This window comes from Perca flavescens, chromosome 22, assembly GCF_004354835.1.
Source record: "Perca flavescens isolate YP-PL-M2 chromosome 22, PFLA_1.0, whole genome shotgun sequence".
NCBI lineage: Eukaryota > Metazoa > Chordata > Actinopteri > Perciformes > Percidae > Perca > Perca flavescens.
The window spans coordinates 13,816,678-13,839,673 of NC_041352.1; the positions used below are offsets into that span (position 1 = coordinate 13,816,678).

The window sequence follows — 22,996 nt, forward strand, 5'->3', positions numbered from 1 at the left end:
CATTGTTTTCAACATACAAATGTAACAGCAGTGTCATTGATTATGAGGATGAAAAGAGATGTTAAGACAAAGTGCAATATTAATGATGTGTCCAAGCAACACAGATTTTAAGATTAAATTGTTGGCACTATTGTAAAGCCACCAAAGTTGGTAGTACAGTGGTGTCTTGCTTTGCACCGCATATGAAAGCTTGACAACGGACTTTTAGCTCTGGTTCTATTTTGCATGTAGTAGGTAATTTATAATTTTATTGGAAACCGTCTTGGACCTCCCCTGTTTTTCCCCTTACCTTTCTCTACTCTTTACTCACTCCTCTCTGTCATCCTTCCCAATCCTTCTTGATATTCATTATTTTTATCGCATGCATATAAAGCTCAGAATAGATGAACATCCGTCTTTACAGCCTTGCTTTCCTCTGTGGAACAGCTAACTCTTTATAGAATTCAATTGAAATTTCAAGCTGTTGTTGCTAATAAAGAATCACACAGGCTGTCTTCTGTACTACCGAAAGATATTAGGATGTGGTCTGTGTAGTAAGGAGCCAGTATTCATTAACAGAATAAATTGTCATGGTCTTGCGGCAGCAAAGACCTTTTAACCCTTGCCTAAGTTATGGAGGCTTTGTTATTTATCACTAATCCATCCAGGAAATAGAGCCGGGACTTTGCATGAAGCAGGAATGTCAACAGATATCACAGGTACCTTATTCAGAGTTGCTTAAACTATTTGAGGCCATGCATAAAAAAGACACCTCATTACTAGAAGGAGCAGGAAAACAGCAGCTGGGTCTCCAAGTTATGAACGCCTGTCAATTAGTTAATTGTGGTTAAGATCTTGGTCAGCCTTAGAAACTGCCATTGCCTGTCTCTCTATTTTATCTCCATCCCTTTTACAGACTTGCAAGTGAAAGCTACCTTTTTACCCCACAGTCTCTCTAAGTGCACTCACATGTATCAAAATTAAGAACATTATAATAAAAATCCTACATGAATTAATGATTAAAAAAACAAAAAACAAATGTGAACTTGTAATTTAGTTTTTATATTTAATTTGATTTCATTCATGCTTTAATGAGCTCCCCGGCTTACTGGGACAATTGTTACTGTTTCAGTGAAACCATTACTGAAATGTAGGCACTCACAGTTGTGAGTGTACAGTAAATGTGTCGGTCAGGATCACAAGATTATTGATAAAAAAAAGACACTTGCACTATTTTCATTTAAGTGGCGATGTAAAGATTTGTGTTTATGTGATTAAAGAAGGGACAATGCAAATTAATTAACATGAGCATAAGATTTGGCAGAGAAACAAATGTATCCTCTGCTAGTTGGTTTCTTGTCCTTTACAGTAGGTTGTTGTTGCTACAGTCTGTGTGTATCCATAACTCCAGTCAGCAGTCTCAGATTCATGTAAATGAAAAACAACTAGGAAAGCTGGGACAGTCCATTTTAATGTAAGCACAACATTTTAACTGCAGTTCTTTTTGTCTCACTCTTCCTGTTCGTCTTTCTGTGTCCGTCTCTCTGTCAAACTCTCGCTCTTTGTCTTTCTTTTCCGTAATCCTCTTCTTTCATATGAAGAACAGAGCTTCTCTTAGCATCAGGCAGTAATTCAGCCTCAAACCTATTCTCCATGCCTCTTTGATACACACATTAGGCCCTCCGAGTGTGTGTGCGTTCCTTTTGTGCAGTCCACTCACTCTTCTAAAATTTCCACTTTGTTTCCTTTGGTAAGCAGCAGGGCTCAAATGAGTCTCTGTTTTCACATCTTTTTTTCTGAACTCATCACTATTTAGAGAAAGAGGCTCCAGGCAGCTTGTGTCAGGTGCCTTTGAGTGGGTGATCATCTCTTAGAATTTGATAAAAGAGCAATTGTGTTTATTTTAGCAATTTGGCAATTTATTGAGGCTTTCCTCCTCATTGTATGTTGTGGCCTACTTGATGCATTCAGACGAGCACTTAGAGAGCATGTCAGACCACTTTGAATAAGTGCACTGAGGCCTGGCTGTTCACAGGCTTTGGCTCCCAGAATGTTATTTGTACTGTGTAATTGTCTGTTTGCATAACATAACGACGTCTGATATTCTCTTGGAATTTTCTCTGCTTACATTCTGTGTCGACAGATTTAATGTTTTGGGATCACTGAAAAACAAACACTTCCCTTGGAGCATTTTTGTGCGATGTAAATTGCACGGCCGAGTCGGCCCAGTGAGTGAAGAAAAGTGTTCTGGGCTGAAAGGGACTCAAAGTGTGACAAGGAAGAGGAAAGTCATGAGGAATCACATTTAATCTTGTTTGAAGCAAATCAGTCAGAGGTTCATTATCACAGGATGTATCTGTACAGCTATATTGTGAATCTGAAAATATTGTCATTCTGGATGTCTTCATCGCATGTGTATGTACCTGTGTGTTTGTTTCTGTGCATGCGTTTGCAGGTGAAGGTGAATAACGAGGTTGCCACGGGAACAGGACCCAACAAGAAGGTGGCCAAGCGGAACGCAGCCGAGGCGATGCTTCTGCAGCTGGGGTACAAGGCCTCCACAGTCTCTCAGAACCCCACCGAGGTAAAACTCTACTTCTCTTGCTCACATCAACTTGTATATTTGATCGTGGCGGCCTCTAGCTCTCCCAGTAAGAGCGTTCGCCCCATGTTGGCTGAGTCCTGCAGCGGCGCGGGTTTGAACCCGACCTGCTGCCCTTTGCTGTGTGTCGTCCCCCATCTCTTTCATGTCGATCCACTGTCACTACTTAATAAAGGGAAAAGCTCTAATAATCTTTAAAAAAATAAAACTTGTATATTTGATAGCCAGTTGATATACATGCCTCCCGCACTGTTTTTAGGTGGGTAGTTTCTCACAAGTTAAACAACATGTATGTGCAGTATGCTGTCGGTGCTCTACTGAGTCGGCCTGCAGTTCACAGGGATTTTCATTAACATTGGGAGCATAGTTGTGCACACACCCTTTATGCTGTTTTTCCATTACATGGTACCTGCTCGACTCGACTCGGCGCACTGTGCGTCCCTTTTCCATTGCAGATTTTAGTATCGCCTCAGCTTGGCTGGTCGTCATAGCGACTGCCGTGGGCGTGGCTTGGTAGCGTTGCATTTCCCCCGACTCATTTCCTGGTTCTCCTTCTCCGTAAACAACATGAAATCAACAAGATAGTTAACTTTTCCTGCTCCAAATTTCCCACCGTGGTCAGAAAGAACAGGGGAGACACTTTGTTTCTCTCATTATATGACTCTAGAGTCACTACTCGCTGCGGAGCTAATCGCCGGCACTCTCTCACTTCTCCCTCGCTCACCAGCTCCCCACACACACACAGCGACTCGACACACACACCAGCGCACAAGTATAAACATCAGGCCACTTGTATGCTATGGAGAAAGCTCTGTGTGGAGCCTCCGGCAGCAAAAAAACACAGCTGGCTAAACTATTTAAAAATGCCGTCTGTCGCTAGCAATGCAGTGATCAGTGACGATTCTTTCCGACCAATCTGTAGCCTGCAGGGATTCACGTCACCTTCTCGGCTCGCCTCAGCTCGCTTGGAACCTCGACTGAGGAGGTACTAAAAAAAAGTACCTGTTAGCAGGTACCAGGGACTTTTTTTCGTAATGGAACCAAAAAAGGCGAATAGAGTCGAGGCGAGTAGGTACCATGTAATGGAAAAGCGCCAATAGAGGCGCATTAGGCTATTGGAAAACAGCACACTGACTCCAAAGCACAAATTAGTTTGAATACAAAAATAATACATAGACTGCTTTGTGATCCCAGTCGAATCTTTGTCATATACTGTATACCAACAGGCTGAAAGGCTCTATGATGACAAACAAATAACAGTAACAGTCCTAAGTTACATGAAAGAAAACCTTATTTAGTACATTATGTAAAGCATTAAGAGCGTATTAAACCAGAAACACTCAACCATCACCCATTAATTCATTTTTCTATTATGTGGTTAATATAAAATGCCAGTAAAACTAGGCCAGGTAACCACAGGAACTGCCTTCTCTACACACACACACACACACACACACACACACACACACACACACACACACACACACAGTGAGATGCATATAGGACGTCTTGCCATTGGTATTCCAGCCACGGTAGCAGCAGGGCTGCAGGGATAGTGATTGGTGGGGAACTGTATAACTGAATGCTGAAGGATTACATAACAAAATTCTCTGCACCGCTCATATCTTTTTTTTCCCGCACGCTATCTCATCTGTACAGCACTGCGGAATTCAAGAAATCCCGATACTCAGTCGATTTTTAGATGTAACTCGAGTCCCAGTGCAGCTGACATGGTCAACCTTTTATGTAACCTGCTCAGCTCCCCTGAACCGAATGTGTTTTGCAAGCAACCATTGATCACCATCATCTTTATTCACCTCATTGGTTTTTAAGCTTAAGGGAGCACATGAAGACAGCGATGGTGTTACATAACCAGTCTGTTATTATTCATCGTTCCCCGGACAGCTCATTAGTTAGATATGTGCTGCTGTATATATCTTATGAGCTGAAGGATGACATTTGCTCTTATCAGAATGTCTGTGAAGTTGACTCGTTTTCTCTCAAAGAAACCACAACCCATTTTGCAGCAGTCAATATCCCCCTATGCCTTCATCCTCATACTTAACAGTCAAGCTCTGCTCTGACATTTTTCAGTTTGGTCTTTTATGTAGTTACCTTTGACAAATTTCTAAAGCTTCAACACATTAGTCTTTGAAAGTGTACACTCTGCACACTGAACGTGCTCCGGTTGAATGTGTCAACAAGAAAATGTCAAATGTTGCACGCAAGTTATTGGACTTGCTGCTTGCATTATTGCATGTTTTGTCTGTTAGCCCTATAAAGTACTATGTTTGGATGTCTAAGGTTTCAGATAAACGATGGGCTGCTGCACTGGAAATAAGCAGTACATTAAGTCTCACTGTTTAAGCTTATTCCTGGCAAGAGGTGAGACCTTTCTGGTTACACTCAAGGCAGGATATTTTGACAGAATGGAGTTAGTGGCTGATGCATGGCTGTGCAGTGGCCTGATAACTCTGAAAACATCATAAGAATTAGTTGCACAGCCTACTTCTCATTAGATCCTCAGACAACCGTTTGTTTTGTAGGATAGGTTGTCTCTCTTCAGATCTTTCTCTCTTTCTGTCTCTCTGTCCTACACTTCTTTAGGGAGCTCTGTTGTACTACATTCCCATCTGTGCAGAAGTGTGAAGATGCTTCGGGGTGTATTATAATGGGGGTGCATTTGTTAACAGCCATGTCATATCCTCAGCTGTCACACACATTAGAAATTATTTGTTTTTCTCTTTCACACACGTGTGTTTGTGGCTGTGTGTGTTTATGCAGGCAGACGTGCATACCACAGCAGAAGTAACACATTGAATAGGAGCCTTTTTTAGTTGCCTAACACTGACAACACCCCTAATTAAGCTGGCCTAGACAGACACTAGGCTCCTTAAGCATCCCCTCCTGTGAGCGCTTGTCTCTTTGTGGCCCAAACAGTAGGAAGGAACACGTCTGACATGCGTGAAGAAGCTGTCTGTTCAAGAATCTACATCTCTCTTACCTCCCCCTTCTCTCCTTCTCTCCGCATCACTACAGATGGACAACAAAGGCTGGAATGGACAAAAGGCGTCATTTACCGAAGCGACGAGTAACAGTGAGTATCCGCACGTCTCCCTGTGTGTCTATCCATTTCCTTCTCCTCCTCCTCTCCGGCTCTCCATCGCTCCCTCTATTCGGCAGGTGGTTTTAGCCACCGAGATGGCCCGGCGTTTAATCTCTGTGACTGGTCAATGGGCTTCTGACTGTCAGCTTAATTGGCCGTGCGTCCTCGTGGGGAGCCTGCGAATTAAGGTTCATTCAGACGCTGAGGCCCTCTGGGGAGTCCCCCCACTGCCTTCCTGTGCAAAAAAAACGTAGCCTTTCACTCAGGATTAACACACAAGCACACTGGAGCACAGATGTACACACACACACACACACAATCCTACACACAGAGACCCAAAACGGTGAGGCAGGATATATGATGGTATGACATGAGGATATATATATGAAGCAAGATATATCTCACTTAGCTGTGTCTCTTCCACATACCAGCTGTAGACAAAATAAGATAAAGACTGTGAAAAAGCACCGGAACTTTGAAGTTACTTAATCATCAGTACAAACAATGCTACAAAGGAAGCTCATATTGACCCATTACTGATGGAGTATAAAGCACAATAATAAGACCTTTACACCGTATATACACCATCTATCTCTATCATTTCCATTTTGATTGGCTTGTGACTGCTGTTCATCTTTGTTGATGCAGTTTGCAGTACTTGGCACATGGTGTCACAAATTTAGAGCCATCTATCTTCAACATATTAAATGGTGTTTCCCTGCAGATTTTTGGTGAATCCCTGACTTTTTATTATGCTGATGTTTGCGTGTAGCTCATTGTGCATTGAAAACTAGACCCATTTTATAACTGACAAATGCTGCTAGTGCTGCTATGTCATACGAGATTCCCCCTTGCTGCAGTTAGCTGACAATAACCTGTTTATATAACTGCATGTAAACATGCAGCTGTCTTTGTTCATCTGTCACTGTCAAAGATGAAACTACCTATTAAACAAATGGGAGACATGGTAAAGACAGCCTCCTTAGCCATCAAAAATCCTCCACTTGTGGACATTTTTAACTGTAGACAAATACAAAACCGTTTCATGATAGGATTTATGTCTGAATTTCGTGGGAATAAGGAACATTTTATTTATAGGGGGGGAAAGGACTCAAGGACCCTTCACTGAAAAGGATGCAGTTTTGTAGGAAACAGCTGGTGTCTATCAGCTATATCTTTAAAGTTGGCTGTCTTGTCTGTAATCACAATAAAAACAATGAAAAAGCCTTCCTTTTACTGAAGTCAAACGCTATTTCAAGACCTTCTATTTTCAGTTGTCTCCAGAGTCTGGCAACAATGTTATTTTTTCCATTTATTCCACATGGTGTAGCAGTTAAGTAAGTTCATATTTATTACAGGTGTAATAAGTTTTGCAAGGAATTCATAGTCATGGTGTTGCTTAAGCTGAACAACATGCAATGTAATATCTGAGCTTAATTTGTTGTGATGTCCCAGCTTGATAAAAGGACACACATCAAGCAGTTTTACTCTGGATGGCAGCAAAGTAAATGTCAGCAGCTTGAGAAAGTGCAGTTTAGGGGACAAATGAACAGTGTGTGAGATGTGGCGCAACAGAGTGAAAAACAAAACATATAGCCTTATTAGATTTGAATGTGCTGTCGTCACTCGGGTCTAATGAAGGCTTTTGGCAGCACTGCAGTGCTCTGACATGGGGTATCCAGCTTCAGTCTAAGGAGGAGAATTAATGTGATATTTCACATTTTGAATGTTGAGTACAAAGCAGAATGGTAAGACTCTGACTTGTGTTTGCTCATTGCTGGTCCAGACTCAATATACAGAATCCAGTCCCTGCCACAACTTTAATAGCACTCATATGTGTGATTTAGTCCAATTCTCTGAAAGATATATCATCTAGATTATGTTTATAGATAAATGGTTGTTCTCTTGGATCAACTATTTTGGTGGTTGTGGTTTCTATGGTAGCCCAAGCTCCAGGCATTGCCCAATACCTCCAGAGCAGAGCCCCGTGGGAAACAGTCTTCCTTATTTGGTGATTATTCCTATTGTTGGCCTGGAGTGTGTCTTTGGTCCCGTGCCATTCCCACTCGTAGTTTATCTCTCACTCAGCGTGAGGTGTAACTATCTGCTAATTACCTCTTTAAAGTTGCCCAAACCGCACAACACTCACACGACGCTAATGTCGGAATGATGTTTATTGCATAAACACCATTTACAACTCATTCAAACCGATACAGCTGGTCTCAGTTTTCTGTGTGTCTATGATTGCTGAATGGAAGAGGTTTCTGGTCTGTCCGTTGTTTTGATAGACTATGCTGTTTATTGAATAGAAGTGAGCATTGCTAAACCAGTTTGCAGAATTGCAGCATATTCCGTAAAAGTCAGCTCTGGCATCAGAATAATTGTAACAATTTTTATACAATAGGCAGTGATAATTTGTTATTTGTGCTTCAGTGTGTGTGTGTTTTTTTTTTTTTAAAGAAAACAAATGGCAGATAATTGTTTGTCAGCTCAATTTAAACTTTACAAGTGTTTAAATTTCACAGCTAAGTTGCTTTTCACTATTAAATAGAATTTTACAAGGATTACAAGTCAAAACAGATGACAATCTTGTTTTTGCTGACCTCCGGTGGTTTAATTTCTCACCTCGCTACAGTAGCGTAACGTGTACTCCAGGGTATGTCAGTACACTGTGACATCATTGTGGGTGTGGTTACAGATTCAGCAGAGCACACTTCTGAACGCACCGAACCACACCCTTCAGCAATGATGGCGATGGGGGCAACAGGCTTGAAGTCTTCAACCGGAGAGAGCAGTGAAACACTTCTGGGGGTGAAATGGGGGGGGGTGGGGGGAGGGGGGGTGAAATATTCAGCTGTGGTAAGTTTGTGTGTAAAGCTCCTTTTTTTATGAAAACATGCAACCGATTAGGACACACATGCAGGGGTGGAGAAGATTAATTGAAAGTGGTTTGGAGCTCGCATGTCACTCAAGCAGTCAGCAGCTGGCACGCCCCCGGTGATGTGAAGCGGAGCGCACTGAGCAAAAGTCTGCTTTCCTGCAGCGCACACCCTATATACTTCTTTTACAATCCTCTTGTCATAATGTTTTTCTGCCACAAACACAAACGTTGCCTTGTTGCATATAACGCCGCGGCTTGTTGGTCTATTGTTGGTTGTAAGATCTGGTGATCATTGGGGCGGACGGATCTTGCCATGGGCTGCGTACTGGATCACGGCTGCGCTCCTGTATTGGGCGGTGGCACACAACTTGCATCTTACTTTGGATACTTTGGACGGAGCATTTGGATATATTCATGCACTTTAAAAAGATGGATTAAGCTTTTTTCTTTGCACATTTTTATTTACAGCATTATATGTTGATATTTATATCACAATATGCTGTATAATAACTTATTGGGAGAAAACAGGTAGTTGTATGTAAAATCTGACATTGAGCACCCCCATATAGCCAAAATGGCATGATCGTCATTTCAGAACGGCCCTGTAAAGATTTGACTGTGAGATTGGCAGTCGAATCAGGCTCCTTCGATCGAAGCATCGAATATTCGACTATTCCCTACAAAATACAATAACATGCCCAAAAATCGCCCTGCTGGTCTTGGTTGTCTTTTCTAGTTTATCTTTAGGATCCTGAAGTTCTCCAGCAAACTTTGTCTAAGGGAGGAGTAAAACTGTTGCAAGGGTCCCTGCCGGCCATCCTCTGCACTCATATTTTGTGATGTAACGTAGCTTTTTTGCAATCCAAGCGAAAAGAAGAACAAGGGAGTTTTTGAGCAGCATTTTGCCCCACAGCTACCAAAGCTGAAAAAACTGTTCTTCCTCACCACCAACTACGTGACAGCGCTAGTGGCAGGAAAAACAACTGATTTTTCACCTGCGCCAAAGAGACACCGAGAACATCGGCAAGAACTGCAGGCATTTTTCACACTATATCCCAGACTCTGATAGATACAGTAGAGATTATGTTGAAAATTGGCAAAGTTAAGAATTCCCTTTAAGATTTCAACCCTGGTTGATTTACAGACACCTGATGTTAGTGGTGGTAACAGCAAGTGTGTTTTAATAGTACAGGTCAGTTCAAAATGACACCTGTCAACCATTGTGAGCAGCAAACACACGAGAAGACGAGCAACTTGTGTATCCGTTTCACATATGTTTTAAGCTGGATATTATTTAGCTTGTTCTCTTATAAAAACGATGTCCAACATTCTTAATTTCCTTGAATCTTGGAGTCTGGCAGACAGTTGTCTTCTGTTTTTTGTGTATCCCTTGTGTATGGGTATGTAATTTAAATCCTGCGCAGGAAAGGCGGACTCCACCAGTAACAGTAAAACCTATAATAAAGATTCACTTACAGATTGTGTTGCACAATGGCTGTTAAAAAGCATCAGCCATAAATACCATAACAAATGAGTGTGATATGATGGATTATAATGGTGTGGTCCAGAAAATTGAGTTAATTTTCTCATTGTGGTTGGTTGTACCTGAGCTAACATACAAACTGTTCTTTAAACACCTATAAAGTCATTGGCCAGCTACACGCCACATAAAGAGCATTGCCGCATTTTCCTTACGTTCTTGCCCTTCCACAAAAAACACGCACACACCTCAGGCTCCCACAAGTGTGTGTGTGTGTGTGTGTGTTGGGTGGGTGCGGGGGGGGTGTGATCGTGATCTCTGGGATGCAGTGCTACAACAAACAGGGTGGCTTGGAGACAGGAAGGGAGTGTAAAAAGAAGTAAGAAGAGTGATTTTTCTCCCTTTTATTCCCATGGGTATTGCAGCAGGGCTTTTCACTTGAGTTGCCACATTTCATTTCCTGCTGTGCATATGTGCGTGTGTGTGTCTGTGCGCTGTGTGCATGTGTGAACTATGTGAAGGTCTTGCTCCACCGTGGTGATTTATAGCGGCGGGCTCTGGCCCTATCTGTTTTCGATCAGTCTCATGCTTGGCTCTGGCTTCCCTCCAACGCTCCCCTGGCCCACCGGACGCCGAGTCTGGGTGGGACCCCTCCAAAACTGCCTGGAACCAACACCACAAACACACTCTCCCTTACTCTTTCATTCCCCACTTCTAAGCCTCACTCTGCTCTCTCCGGTCTCTAACTTGCTTCCACTTCATGTACACAATTTCACAATTTTTGTGCGCAACGTCTTCACGCACAAAACAAAGTCAGTCACTCTTACTTATTCTCTCTTACTGTCTCGCCTTCTTTGTCTCACTCTTGTTCTTTCTTGCTCTCACGCTCTTTCTTGCCATCTGACACCAGATTCGAGCACTCAATCACATGCAAACATGCAAACATCCTCACAGGCACACCCGCGCACACTTAGGCAGACAATCATACACACTCACACGGATTACATTCACCCCCCAACCCCCAACACAATATTCTTTGTCCACAGTTGATGTCATGTTGGCTAACACCTTTCATTTTTTGTGATGCATTCAGAATGTGCAGGCCTGTGAGTTTTACTCGCGTAAATTCTAATTAAAGTTGTCATCATGATTGGGAGAGGGGGGGAGGGGAGGGGAGGGGATCCTAACAGTTGTGTCATTGCTGGCAATGGGCAGTTTGTTGTAGTATGAGTAATAAGTCCTGGATTTCGTTGCTGTTTCCTTCAGCTTTTCTGTTCCTTTGGAGAGGAATGCAAACTTCATTGTTCATAATGGGAAATAGTGTCTGCAGGGTCTCAGAAACCTGAGACAAGAGTAAGCTACAAGTGCGCAAAACTCTCTGTCTTTGTATGTGTGATGGTAATGTTAACTCAAACAGGAAGTGGCCTGTCAGTCATGCGCTCACTCCAGCGCTTTCTCCCAGCTGTTGGCCTGTACGTACGCACACACACACACACAAACAAGCACACACAGACGTGCACACAGACACACATAGACACACGCACACAGCTGGTCTTCCTGTCTCTGGTGACCTTGGCTGGGCTTCGGAGGCTCTGCATGGTTTTCATATCCACTCATCCCCACCTCCTCTTCCATCTGATCTGGCTTACAGCTCATCCTTCTCTTTTATCCTTTCTCTACTGTCATATTTCTTGTTCATTTTCTTTATCATCTTATATGCTTTCCTCTCACTGTCACTGCTGCCACAAAGTGCCGAAAGTATTGAGCCTCAAACCGTTGGTGTTTCCTCCTTCCACCTGTCACGACCATTTCAGAACCGTGATGTCAGAGTACAAGGAAGCCAACATAAACGAATGAGAATTATCCAAATGGTCTGGATCGGAACAAAGTCTTGGAGTGCTGTTGTGCTCAGCTGGCTAGAACCGCAGCATATCTGGATCGAGCTGCGTCCTGTTAAACAAAAGCTGTTCAGAGTTGCCTCGGGCCTGTCGGATCCAAATCACTGGGGACATTTCCTCGAGCCACCGAAGTATTCTTACAAGAACCTTGATCTGAGACCAAACCTGCTTTCTAGTTCTGTTGGGTTGGCATTTGAAGAGATATTATAAGTGAAGCAGGATGCCGGTTAGCTGACAGCGCTGTTTCCCATCAGTGATGAAGTCATAGCCACTCTGTTGATATTGGTAGATGCTCCGTTTGTGTTTGTGTTTGAGAGTGAGAAAGAAAGAGGCTGTGTGTGTTTCCCAGCAGACACTTTGATAATGCTCGGAACTGCCAAACCACATGAAACTGTCATCTACGTTCAGTGATGGAATGCCAGTTTGGGAGCCAGCACACGCTTGCACACACAAATGGCCACAGTTAGGCTCACACACACACACACACCCTGGCATTGTCTGGTTGTGAGTGACAGATCAATGTGTGTGCACTCTTTTAAAGAGTTAGTAATGAGAGCCATAATAATCCTTTTTCTCTCTTCTTCTCTGTCCTTCAATTTCCCACTTTTGTTCCTTTCTGCTCCTTTATAAACCATCTGCCCATTCCATCTCTATCTGCTCTCTCTCTCCTCATCTCTGTCCTTTTATCCATTCATCCATGTCCTTCTTTTTTTCTCCTCCTCTCCCCCTCATGTCAATCTCCATCCATCCTCCCTCTCCCTTGACCCCTCCAGCTCAGAAGGGTCTGCTCCACCTCAGCCCCGACGTCTACCAGGAGATGGAGGCCAGCAGGAAGCAGGGGGGCAGTGCTCCGGGCCCAGGCTGCAACAGTGGAGGCTCTGTCAACTACATGGCATCCAAAGACATGGGGCCTTGCTCTGCCCCGCTGCCCCCAGGACACTCTCCATACTACAGCGGCTCCTCACCCAGCCCAACCGCTACCATGGCCAGGGAGCTGCTGCTTAATGGTCAGTCACCCACAGCCGACGCCTCCCTGCCAATGAAGGGGAAGAACCCGGCCCTGCCCTGCGGCGTCTCGGTGCAGCCTGCACAGCAGCTGGACTACCTGGCTCGCATCCAGGGCTTCCAGGTGAGATGCAAGAACATGGACATGCTACTTCAAGGGTGTCTGTAGATCCAGACAAATGTCTTAAATGTATACAGTAAATGGAAATTCTAGTATTATACAACTAGAATCTTACTTCTTTAGTTTTAGCAAAGTCCAGGTTAGGCAAATGTATTTGGAAGAGAAAACAAAGGTAAATGGTAGCCAAGCTGTCCATTGTAAACATCCATCACAGTTTCCAAACTGACTTCCTGGTGTAAAATGTAACCAATATAACTTACACAGGGTTTCCCCCAAGAAATTCGTTAGCAAAGGTGGTAAGCTACTACTGCAAAGCATTAGCATGTGATTGATCAATCACCTGCTAAGACAGATCCTGATGCATCTCATTTTGTTGTCAATGTAGCGCAACTGCACATTTGCCTAAAGCTTAATAAGCCTAATATTATATTTCACAAAAACAAGCCATTTTCTCGTAAGGGAGGTGATTTTTATTTCAGGCAAGCAGGGGCACCTCCACCACAAAAATTTGCAGAAAACCTGCCTACTGTGGTTGTCCATGGGCACAGTTTTTCCTGTGCAATTTTGGCTTTATATTTTGTTTCTGATCGTCTGACTGCTCGGTTTCTTGCCCCATTGGATTTAACCATGTTATCAGATCTCAGCAATACACTCATCATAACTGATTGAAATGATGGTCACAATTAGGAAAGTGAGACTTTAGTTGTATAAAAGCATAATTAGCAACCAAATGTTGGTGCTTTTTTAAAAGCCCCATCAAGGAGGCCTCCATGCTGATAGGCATAAAATAGTTTCCAATATCATATTAATTCCACCTGTGGAAGGTAGGCTTGTATTTTACTTTTTTAACCGCCATGAATTAGGCCATAAAAGTCATAATTTAAACTTGGTTAAAGTTGCAGACACCCTGTGGTACTGTCGTACAGTTTGCACACATGTTCAAGTGACAGCACAGATGTTAGCATGATCGTTCCTGCTCTGATTCTTCTTCCTTTGGACCATGCTGTAAATAAGAATATGCTCTTGGTCAACATGTGTGGGTATGAAGAAGAAAAGTTGCACACAATCCCAGCCGCACGCGCACACACCTCTCCACATAAGTGATGCAGGCTTTCTGAATCTTTCTAAAAACCCATGCACTCTACACACAAACATACATACAGCAGTTACAGTTGATTTGTGATGGAGGAATGAGAGTGGTGCTCCTACAGGACAAGTGGTCCGTTTTCTATTTCTCACTGTGGACATCATTGGCAGGCTATGGATTTAGAGCTGGAACTAAACCTCACAGGTGCTTCGGTCATTACCAGACTGGACACACACACACCAGAATCACACACTCGCTGTTAGCGCTCTGTGTGTGTAAAAGAGAGACAGCCCAGCACAGTGTTTTAATCCGATCTGCGGTGCATACCATGCCACTGATCCCAGTGCCTGTTCATTTAAGCTGCAGATGCTTTTTATCAGTTTGAGTGAAAACATTTTATCTTAACCTGCTGAGGGTTCCTTTGAAAGGCCTTTGTTATTGCTCTGAGCCTTCCTGTGTGTGTGTAACCTGAGAGAGCTCTGCTGCCTGGCCAAGCCCAAACACACTTGTACACATGTGCACACACACACACACACACAGCAGGTTCTGTTTACTGGAAATGGAAGAGTTGGGCTAAGCCTGTGTGTGAAGTTTAAGTCCTTGTCGTTCTCATACTTCCCAAACCATATCCCACTTTGTATAAATCTTAGTATATGTATTGTCTATGCATCTTTACATGCATTGATCTGAGTAGATAGTAAAACATATAAGTTAAACACTGTGTGTGTGTGTGTGTGTGTGTGTGTGTGTGTGTGTGTGTGTGTGTGTGTGTGTGTGTGTGTGTGTGTGTGTGTGTGTGTTTCTTAAGCGAGGAATTCAGGCTGTAATTGAGCCATGCAGACAATATGTGTTCTATTGAGGGGATGTTTCATATCATGCGGGTTTGTAACGAGAACCTCTGGTTGCCTACAAAGTTAGGCCAACTTTTAAGGCTTATGTATTCTTATGTGTTTTTGTGGGATAAACCACCACAGATTTAAAATGTTTTTGCCAAAAAATGCACTTGTCTGCTTTTTCACTGTGCTTTCCCTTGACCACACTCAACAACAAACAAGCACTTAGATCCACCATAAGATTTTTTTTTTGTAATTTGATAATAATCTCCTTGTCTGATTAGTAACTTTGTTTTTGTAATGTAATTATGTTGTCCAAGTGAGTGGATTACAGTGAATGCCGCAACACTGGATTAAAGCAACTAAGAAAGCACTAAGGACATTCTCATAGTGTCTGTTTCATCCATCCAGCTCCACAGACAAAGGCCTGGGCCTACCTGCTAAGCCCTTCTTTTGATTTGATTGGAAAATAGCCTCTGGTGGAAGCTCTGACTGGATAAGCAACAGTGTGCTGTACTCACGCCAGCTTGGAGCAAGGATGCTGGCACTTGTGTGTGTGTGTGTGTGTGTGTGTGTGTGTGTGTGTGTGTGTGTGTGTGTGTGTGTGTGTGTGTGTGTGTGTGTGTGTGTGTGTGTGTGTGTGTGTGTGTGTGTGTGTGTGTGTGTGTGTGTGTGTGTGTGTGTGTGTGTGTGTGTATTTCCTATTAATTTGGCTGGCGTGTTGTTGGCACGGTGGGTATGTGCGCTGGAAGTAGGGCAGAAACAAAGAAGTAGGAGGTAATAGACAACACATGGACCAAGGATGAAGTACTGAGTAAGAGCCACATAACAGATTCTCCCTCTTTCTCTTTGTCCCTGCATTTCTCTCTTTGCTCTCTTTGGTTAATGATTTTTATGTGTTGGTCTTTCTGCACTTCCATCATAATCGCGTCCTTTCATCTTATTTCTTCCCTTTTGCTTCCACAAATCTACTAACTCTCTAATGCCTTATTTCTACTGCATGGGTCGACTCAACTTACTTTTGTTACCAGGCGCTTTTCCCTATTTCGTTTTACACTGCACTCCAGAATCCTGCCTACACTGGCGTGATTCTAGGCTGATCGCCATAGCGACGCTGCATCAAACTTGTCTATTTGAATATGCTGGGTTTTTGCAAGATGTCGCGCCAGTGACGATTCTCTCTGACTAATCATTGGTCGGCAGTGTTTTAACTCCAACTTCTAGCATCGGCTCAGCTCGCTTGGAACCTCGACTGAGGTAGTTCCAAAAAAGTACCAGTTACTGTCCACAACATTTGCTAATGGAAAACCAAAAAAGAATGGTTACTAGCGTGTCAAGTTGAATAGAGCCGTGCCGTACCATGCAGTGGAACTACGGCATAATTTATCTCGCCATTTGTATAGTTTGACCCCGGCATTGCAGTCACCAGCTGCCTATTAACTCTGCCATCACATTACTTAATAAAATCATCACAAACTGCCACCGCTTCAGATTATTAACTGTTACTTCCCTTTAAAGTGTGCCGGAGATTTTTATATAGAAGATCAATGATTGATGGAAATCTAATGATTTTTTTCCCATCACCTTCAAATGGAGCGCTGATACACACCTGGACTAAAACGCATCTACTGCTTCTGAGCAGATCCATTGTCTGTCATGCTGTCATGCCTTTTTGCATGCACTGTATTTCCATAACCTGCCTGGTTCTTGGAAGACTGGAGTGTTTGTCTGAGAGGCTCTTTCTGTTTGTCTGTGTCTGAATGTGGACTGGCAGTGGAGTTATTTAGTGATTGAGAAAGTTAATAAAGAAGAGTGAAAGGGACAGAGAAAGGAAGTGAGTGAGTGAGTGCGTGCATGCATGCGCCCCATCACATGCTGCTTTTATTTGTGGAGCAATACTGAGAATGATTACTCAGACATGAGTGACACAGTGGTGAGCATGTGTGCAACAAGGTGTGATTTTAATAACGGTATATATTTATATATTACCTATTTTTACGGATAAAGATCATCTTGGTTTATCTTTGGTTCAGAAAAGATAAAATGTGTGCATCATATTCTTTATCAGATTTATGTTTTGGTTGAATAGACCTAATTAGTTTTAGCTATAAATCATCTCATCTATAGCAACACACATTAGTTAAAAACAGACAAACCCAAATTTGTGTATGTCTACGTAACGTTTGCTGAACAGCAGTCACTGTCACAGTAATGGAATATTGCACAGCATTTAGCTAAACTGCTAATCTAATGTTTACAGTAGCACATGTGAAAATGAAATGCCTTTATTAATCCTGCCAGGGGAAATTCACATTTTAAAAGAGTCATTAAGTCAGCGAACTGACACAGTAATGTGCCTTATACAGCAGTATTTTTATAAGTATAGTAATAATTCCAAGTTTACTAATATTAGCTAACATTAGCCACCATAAACTACTGGTCATACCAGACCAAGTAAGGCTGTTGCTGCAAACTTTGGAGCACATTGAATTAAGAAACAGTGTGTTTTCATTCTAATGAATTCAACTTTTCATTTTGGGAAAGGAAGAATGTGTTATTTCTTCTTTCTAAAGTTACTTAGGCCTGTAAATCATTTCCACAATAAAGACCAGTTGATTTGACACTTAAATTGCATGTAGTCACCCTGCCTTTAGGTTACACTGTATATAGATTAGATGAACCTTATTAAACTAAATGTGCATAAAAACAATATCACACAGAAGAGTAAGCAAGCATCTCATTATTTTTTGCTGTGCATAATACAGTAAGCCATATTCCTGAGTAACTGGCATGTACAGTGAATGCAGCACCTTTCCAGCATGAATTACAAATTACACCCCTCCTGAGATTGTGCAAATGGAAAATATGACATAACTACTTTGTGTATTGTAGCAGAGATTTTAAGCAGCCTGTAGAGTTTTGATGACCTTCATGAAGCATAACCTGAGAGTTTTGTGTTATTTGAGTGTGGAGAGTCATGGGCGCAGGATCACTGTTATGTGTGACATTAAAGGTTTACTGTAACTGTACAAAAGAATCTGCACAAGTTCATGTGGGTCAGACCAACATGGCATCATGACTTCGCCTAAATTTACACGCCAACTTTCTTAAGCCAAGTTGCGTGTTATCTGTACACTTTTTGAGCTATCCGTGTGTATGTCTACGCTGTATAGAGCAGGCATACAGATACATGCCACTTGGCGTGTTATTGCGAGAAGAAAGCTACGATTGAGTTTAGGAAAAGAAGAACGGGGTTGGCTTTAGGAAAAGAAGAACGGGGTTGGCTTTTGTAAAAGAAGAAAGCAACGGTTGAGTTTAGGAAAAGTCACGCGGGTCACACGCGAGACAAGGGAACATCACACGCGGTCACACGGGAACAAGATCCCAGGTCTCCTGGGTGAAAGTCCTGTGTTTTACCCATCCTCCACCCCGACCAACATCCCTACGCAGATTATTGCCCTTTCATACTATTCGCTATGCCGTAAATTCACACACAATCGCAAGGTAATGTAAGTGGGGTGGTGATGGTGCAGTGGATATTCCCACTGCGATACATCGACCAATGTGTCCCTGAGCAAGACACTTAACCCCTAGTTGCTCCAGAGGCGTGCAACATCTGACATATATAGCAAAAAAATGTAAGTCACTTTGGATAAAAGCGTCAGCTAAATGACATGTAAAGTAAAGTAAGTAAATGGAGGCCAAACGGCGTTGATATACATGCTAAAAAGCGAGTATGCGTCTTGATAACACGCCAATAATGGCATACGAATTGGCGTGTCATACATACACCATTTCATGAGATCAGTCTGGTCAGACAGTGTTTTCCCTACCATTGTTTTGGGGGGGCGCGGCCCGGCGAATAGGCAACGCATTTTTCTGTTCACATAAATGGCGCATGTTAAAATCCGGTGCTAATATGGCACTGTTACTATTAATGCACCGGTGGCCGGTATCTACCGGACGGAATAGCAACTCTGATTTCGGTGCCTCATTACGGTGCCACCTAATTGTCTGCGCTGCTCTCTGATGCTCCAAAAAAGACGTTAGAGGAAACTGAAACATTGCTGCACGTCACACTAGTAAACACTAATAACACGTTACACTTGACAGCAGGTAACGATAGCCTACCATTAGCTACAGTAGAAACTGGATTAAACACGGTTAAAATGCTGACAGCTAAACGGTGTAAACGTGTGACTTAGGGCTGCTTGATTATGGGAAAAAATATCACGATTATTTCGGTCAATATTGAAATTACGATAATTTAACACGATTACTCGATTTCTGGAAAGATGTTGCAGTTATTGTACTTAAACAGTGGAAAATGTCAAATAAATCAACAGTAAAAAAAAACACATACAGCTGTGAACTTTGCCTTAATACTTTTCCTATTGAAACTTTCTTTTTTCATTCAGAACCCAAAAGAGAAAATAAGAGTTTACTTGCAAAACCTAATGAGCTAAATAATTGTTTTTCTCAATTATTCTGTTTTTGTGATAATTGGAAGCCAAAATCATAATCACGATTAAATTTTGATTAATTGCACAGCCCTAGTGTGACTGTATTTCACTGTAGAGGATTCCAACAGAGGGACATAAAACCATTTGCCGCTAAAGCTATGAGCTAAAAGACACAAACTAGCACTGGTCACTGCTGCTGTAGACGGGACTAAATGTTGCGTTTAAATAAAACTGGTAATCCTTGTGGTGCATTCAAAGTAATAGTAAAATACCCTTTTCTCATCTCTTTTTGTCTTTTAACAGCAATTTACTGGTGAAAGAAGTAATTATTGTTAAAAGTTATTACTTTTTAAATAATCATTTAAATTCCCCCCTTTTTTATGCTGATCCGAAAATTGGTCCAATCCGTGACTCAAAACCGTGATCCAAACCGTGACTATTGTGATCCGTTGCATTCCTATTTGATAGAAATGGGAAATTATATTGCAAGCCATTATCTCATTGTTTCATTATTAAAATGTGTGGTATAGTTACATGAGAAATTAACCAAAAGCTGATGCCTGGTTGCCAAGTCGGCAACCACTTTAAAAAGTTAGCGTTGAGCCCTGAAGTGTCACCATTTCTCCTAAACTACCGATGTACAGGAAACGACTCAACGACTTAATGACTGTGAATGAGCGTATTGGCAGTTTCATTTTGAGAGTTTCTGTTCTTATTTCTTGTTTCCCTCACCTGTGTCCTCTGATAACAGCTGACAGTACATTTTCACATCAATGTGCCGCCTCCAAAAAACAGAAGAAACAACAACAATCCCATAAGCAAAAGCTCTCTGTCTCGCCTGTGACTCACACAATCCTACGCCGCATGTGCACGGAAACAAGGGTCGGTGTTAACTCTTATTGACACAGGATATTGCACCCATTTAGAAATTGTTAATATCCTCTTGCATACGGTGATCATACAACAACATACTGTACTATAACATTCCAGGTTGTGTCTGGGAGAGTTGAATGGTATCTACTGTATCTCTCAGTTCTGTCCAGCTGCTCAATCCAAACGCAATAACACCGCACAGATAGCAATCAGCTGAGGTATGTTATCTAGCCAGAACAGGCTTAACTTGGGAGATAGATAGGGAGGGCCTGTACTCTTTGCTGTGCTGGAATCAGAACTTCCATGTTGGAAATCCCATGTTAATGAAAACACTATCCTTGGCGGGTGGCTGGTGTTGATATTCATTCATTCAGTTCAGTTCCCAGGATTTCTCACACTTATACGTTGTTTGCTCTTCTCTCTTTCTCCGCTTCCTTCTTTGGCTTTGTAGAAAAACCACTTCAAATGGTGCCGACTACACCTTGTACCCTGCCTGGCACTTTCTACCCTCTTTTTTTTTCTCCTCTTTTCCTGATCTCCTTTGCTGACTCTCCTCTCTATGTATCAACATCAAACGCCTGATCTGGTACAAACGTTCAAAGACTCTAACAGTTTGTTTCCAACCTTCTTGTCATCGTCCCATTCATTTACTTTCTGTTTACTCTGGGATTTGCATTAGAAAATACATTTTGGGATAGTTAATCCCACCACGTTTGATTTCTGCGGCAGGGTGATGGCTTCCAGCTGCACTCTGCAGCATATTTGTGTGAAGAGCGACCTTCGAAAACAAGTTTTGTCTGTGGTATAAATCAGACCGTTAATGCTGTGCTGGCTTGGCCCACAGTCTCTCTGCTTACATGGTGGCCCTCTGTGTGCGTGTCGGTGTGTATGCCTGTGTCTGTGTGTGTTTGGCAAAACTGAGTGATGATGTTTTTACACCACAATCAAGCCCATTTGCAAACCTTTAAATCAAATACACTCAAGTGCCAGCACAGCATATTGCAAATTTGAATATGCAGCATAATCTTTTTTTCTTTTACTTGCTTTTGTTCTCTGTAGTTTGATAGTATTAATCATATTTCATGTAATTCTCAACACTAGGCAGTGATAGCAGCTGTGTGCCAGCCCAGTCCCAGCATGGGGAGATGGAGGGTGTGTTAACCTGGCACTTTGTTTTGAATCTAAACAGTTCTCTTTATTATCTGCACAATAGTGTCTGTAGAAACAGCTAGCCTGGCACTGTCCAGAGGTAAAAAAAGAAAAAAAAGATCTACCTTGGCAGCCTCACAGAAACGGCAAGACAAAGAGAAGGCAAAGAAAGAGTCTGACACATAACCACCGTAAAACCACAAATTATTATTTTTACACTGTTTTGTTGGTTTTGTACAGATTAAACAAACGATATACAATGTGTTAATTTGTAGAGATGTCCCGATCCCGATCGCAAGTTCTGGATCGGAGCCGATATGGGCATTTTTTAACTGATTGGGGATCGGCATTCACTCCAAATACCTTAATCCAATAATTTCCATCAGCTTGTAGTGATCGGGGCCTTTCATCACACACCCTGCGCCACAAACACACCGCCAGACCACCTGGATGCCGGCACTTTCAAACCAAGATGGCGCGCGGCCATTCACCAGTGTCTGTCCAGAGAGTGTGTCGTAGCTTGCCAGCCCTTGGCAACGAGTTAAAAAGTCTGTCTTTCTTAGTCATCCATTTTACAGAAGCGGATTACTCCAATCCTCCACACGTCTTCCGTGATTCCATGCTTACAGGCTGTTATTCCCTGGAGCCGACATCGGAGTTAAACACGGGAAGAAAATCAAAGATTGACTATTAAGCGCACTAAGTTTAGTTTTTGCTGATTGGGACATCCCTATTAATTAAGCTACGTTCACACCCCAAGTCTTAATGCCTAATTCAGATTTTTTACTCAGATCCGTTTTTTATTTTTATTTTTTTTGGCTGTTCACATTACCTTTTTAAAATGTGGCCTATCAGATTCCAGTGTGAACTGTTTGCTGTTTCGAACTGACCCGCATGCGCAAAAGAACAATAACAATGACATCAGACGCAGCACGCTGTTGCACTAAAGTTAGGGAGCTTATGGAGGAAGCATTTTCGCTTATTTTTCAAAATGTTTGTGTAATGGCAGCCATAACATTAATGAGCAGGTGCTGAGGAGGAGAAGAATGAAGAGAAAGAGAGACAAATTCACTACAGAGGTCTGTGTGACCTGACGACCGATTTGCACGTCAGGACCGCTACGGGCCTCCACCAGAGTTTGGTGCGCCCGACCCCGAGGGACCGGGATCCCACCTCAGCTGGCGCGCAGCGGCCATCACTTTCATTGCGCCACGGGGCGACCCTCTGACTCGCGCGTGCGTTACGACTCCTTGGTCCGTGTTTCAAGACGGGTCGGGTGGGTTGCTGACATTGACGCAGACCCCTGACGCCTTTTATGTGAGCCAATCCCCGCCCTGGCGACGCAACGCGGTTGGGGCGCACTGAGGACAGTCCGCCCCTTGTTGACAACCGCACCGGGAGCAGGGGGCCCCGCCCCTCCAGGTGGGGGGGGGAGGGCGCAGCGAGGGTTATTGAGATAAAAGTCGCATCAAATCCGTCTTGGTTGTTCACACTGCGGCCGCATTGAAAAAAATCACAT

At 42.7% G+C, this 22,996-nt stretch overlaps 1 protein-coding gene across 1 annotated transcript in view; it reads left to right on the forward strand.

Annotated features, from left to right (window-relative positions):
• Positions 1 to 22,996, forward strand: part of stau2 (staufen double-stranded RNA binding protein 2) — a 100,102-nt gene that overhangs the window by 44,079 nt on the left and 33,027 nt on the right. Inside the window, exons 10-12 of the mRNA XM_028569110.1 lie at positions 2,435 to 2,563; positions 5,621 to 5,678; positions 12,720 to 13,075. Of these exons, the coding sequence (XP_028424911.1) occupies positions 2,435 to 2,563; positions 5,621 to 5,678; positions 12,720 to 13,075 (543 nt within the window). The remainder of the gene's footprint in view (positions 1 to 2,434; positions 2,564 to 5,620; positions 5,679 to 12,719; positions 13,076 to 22,996) is intronic.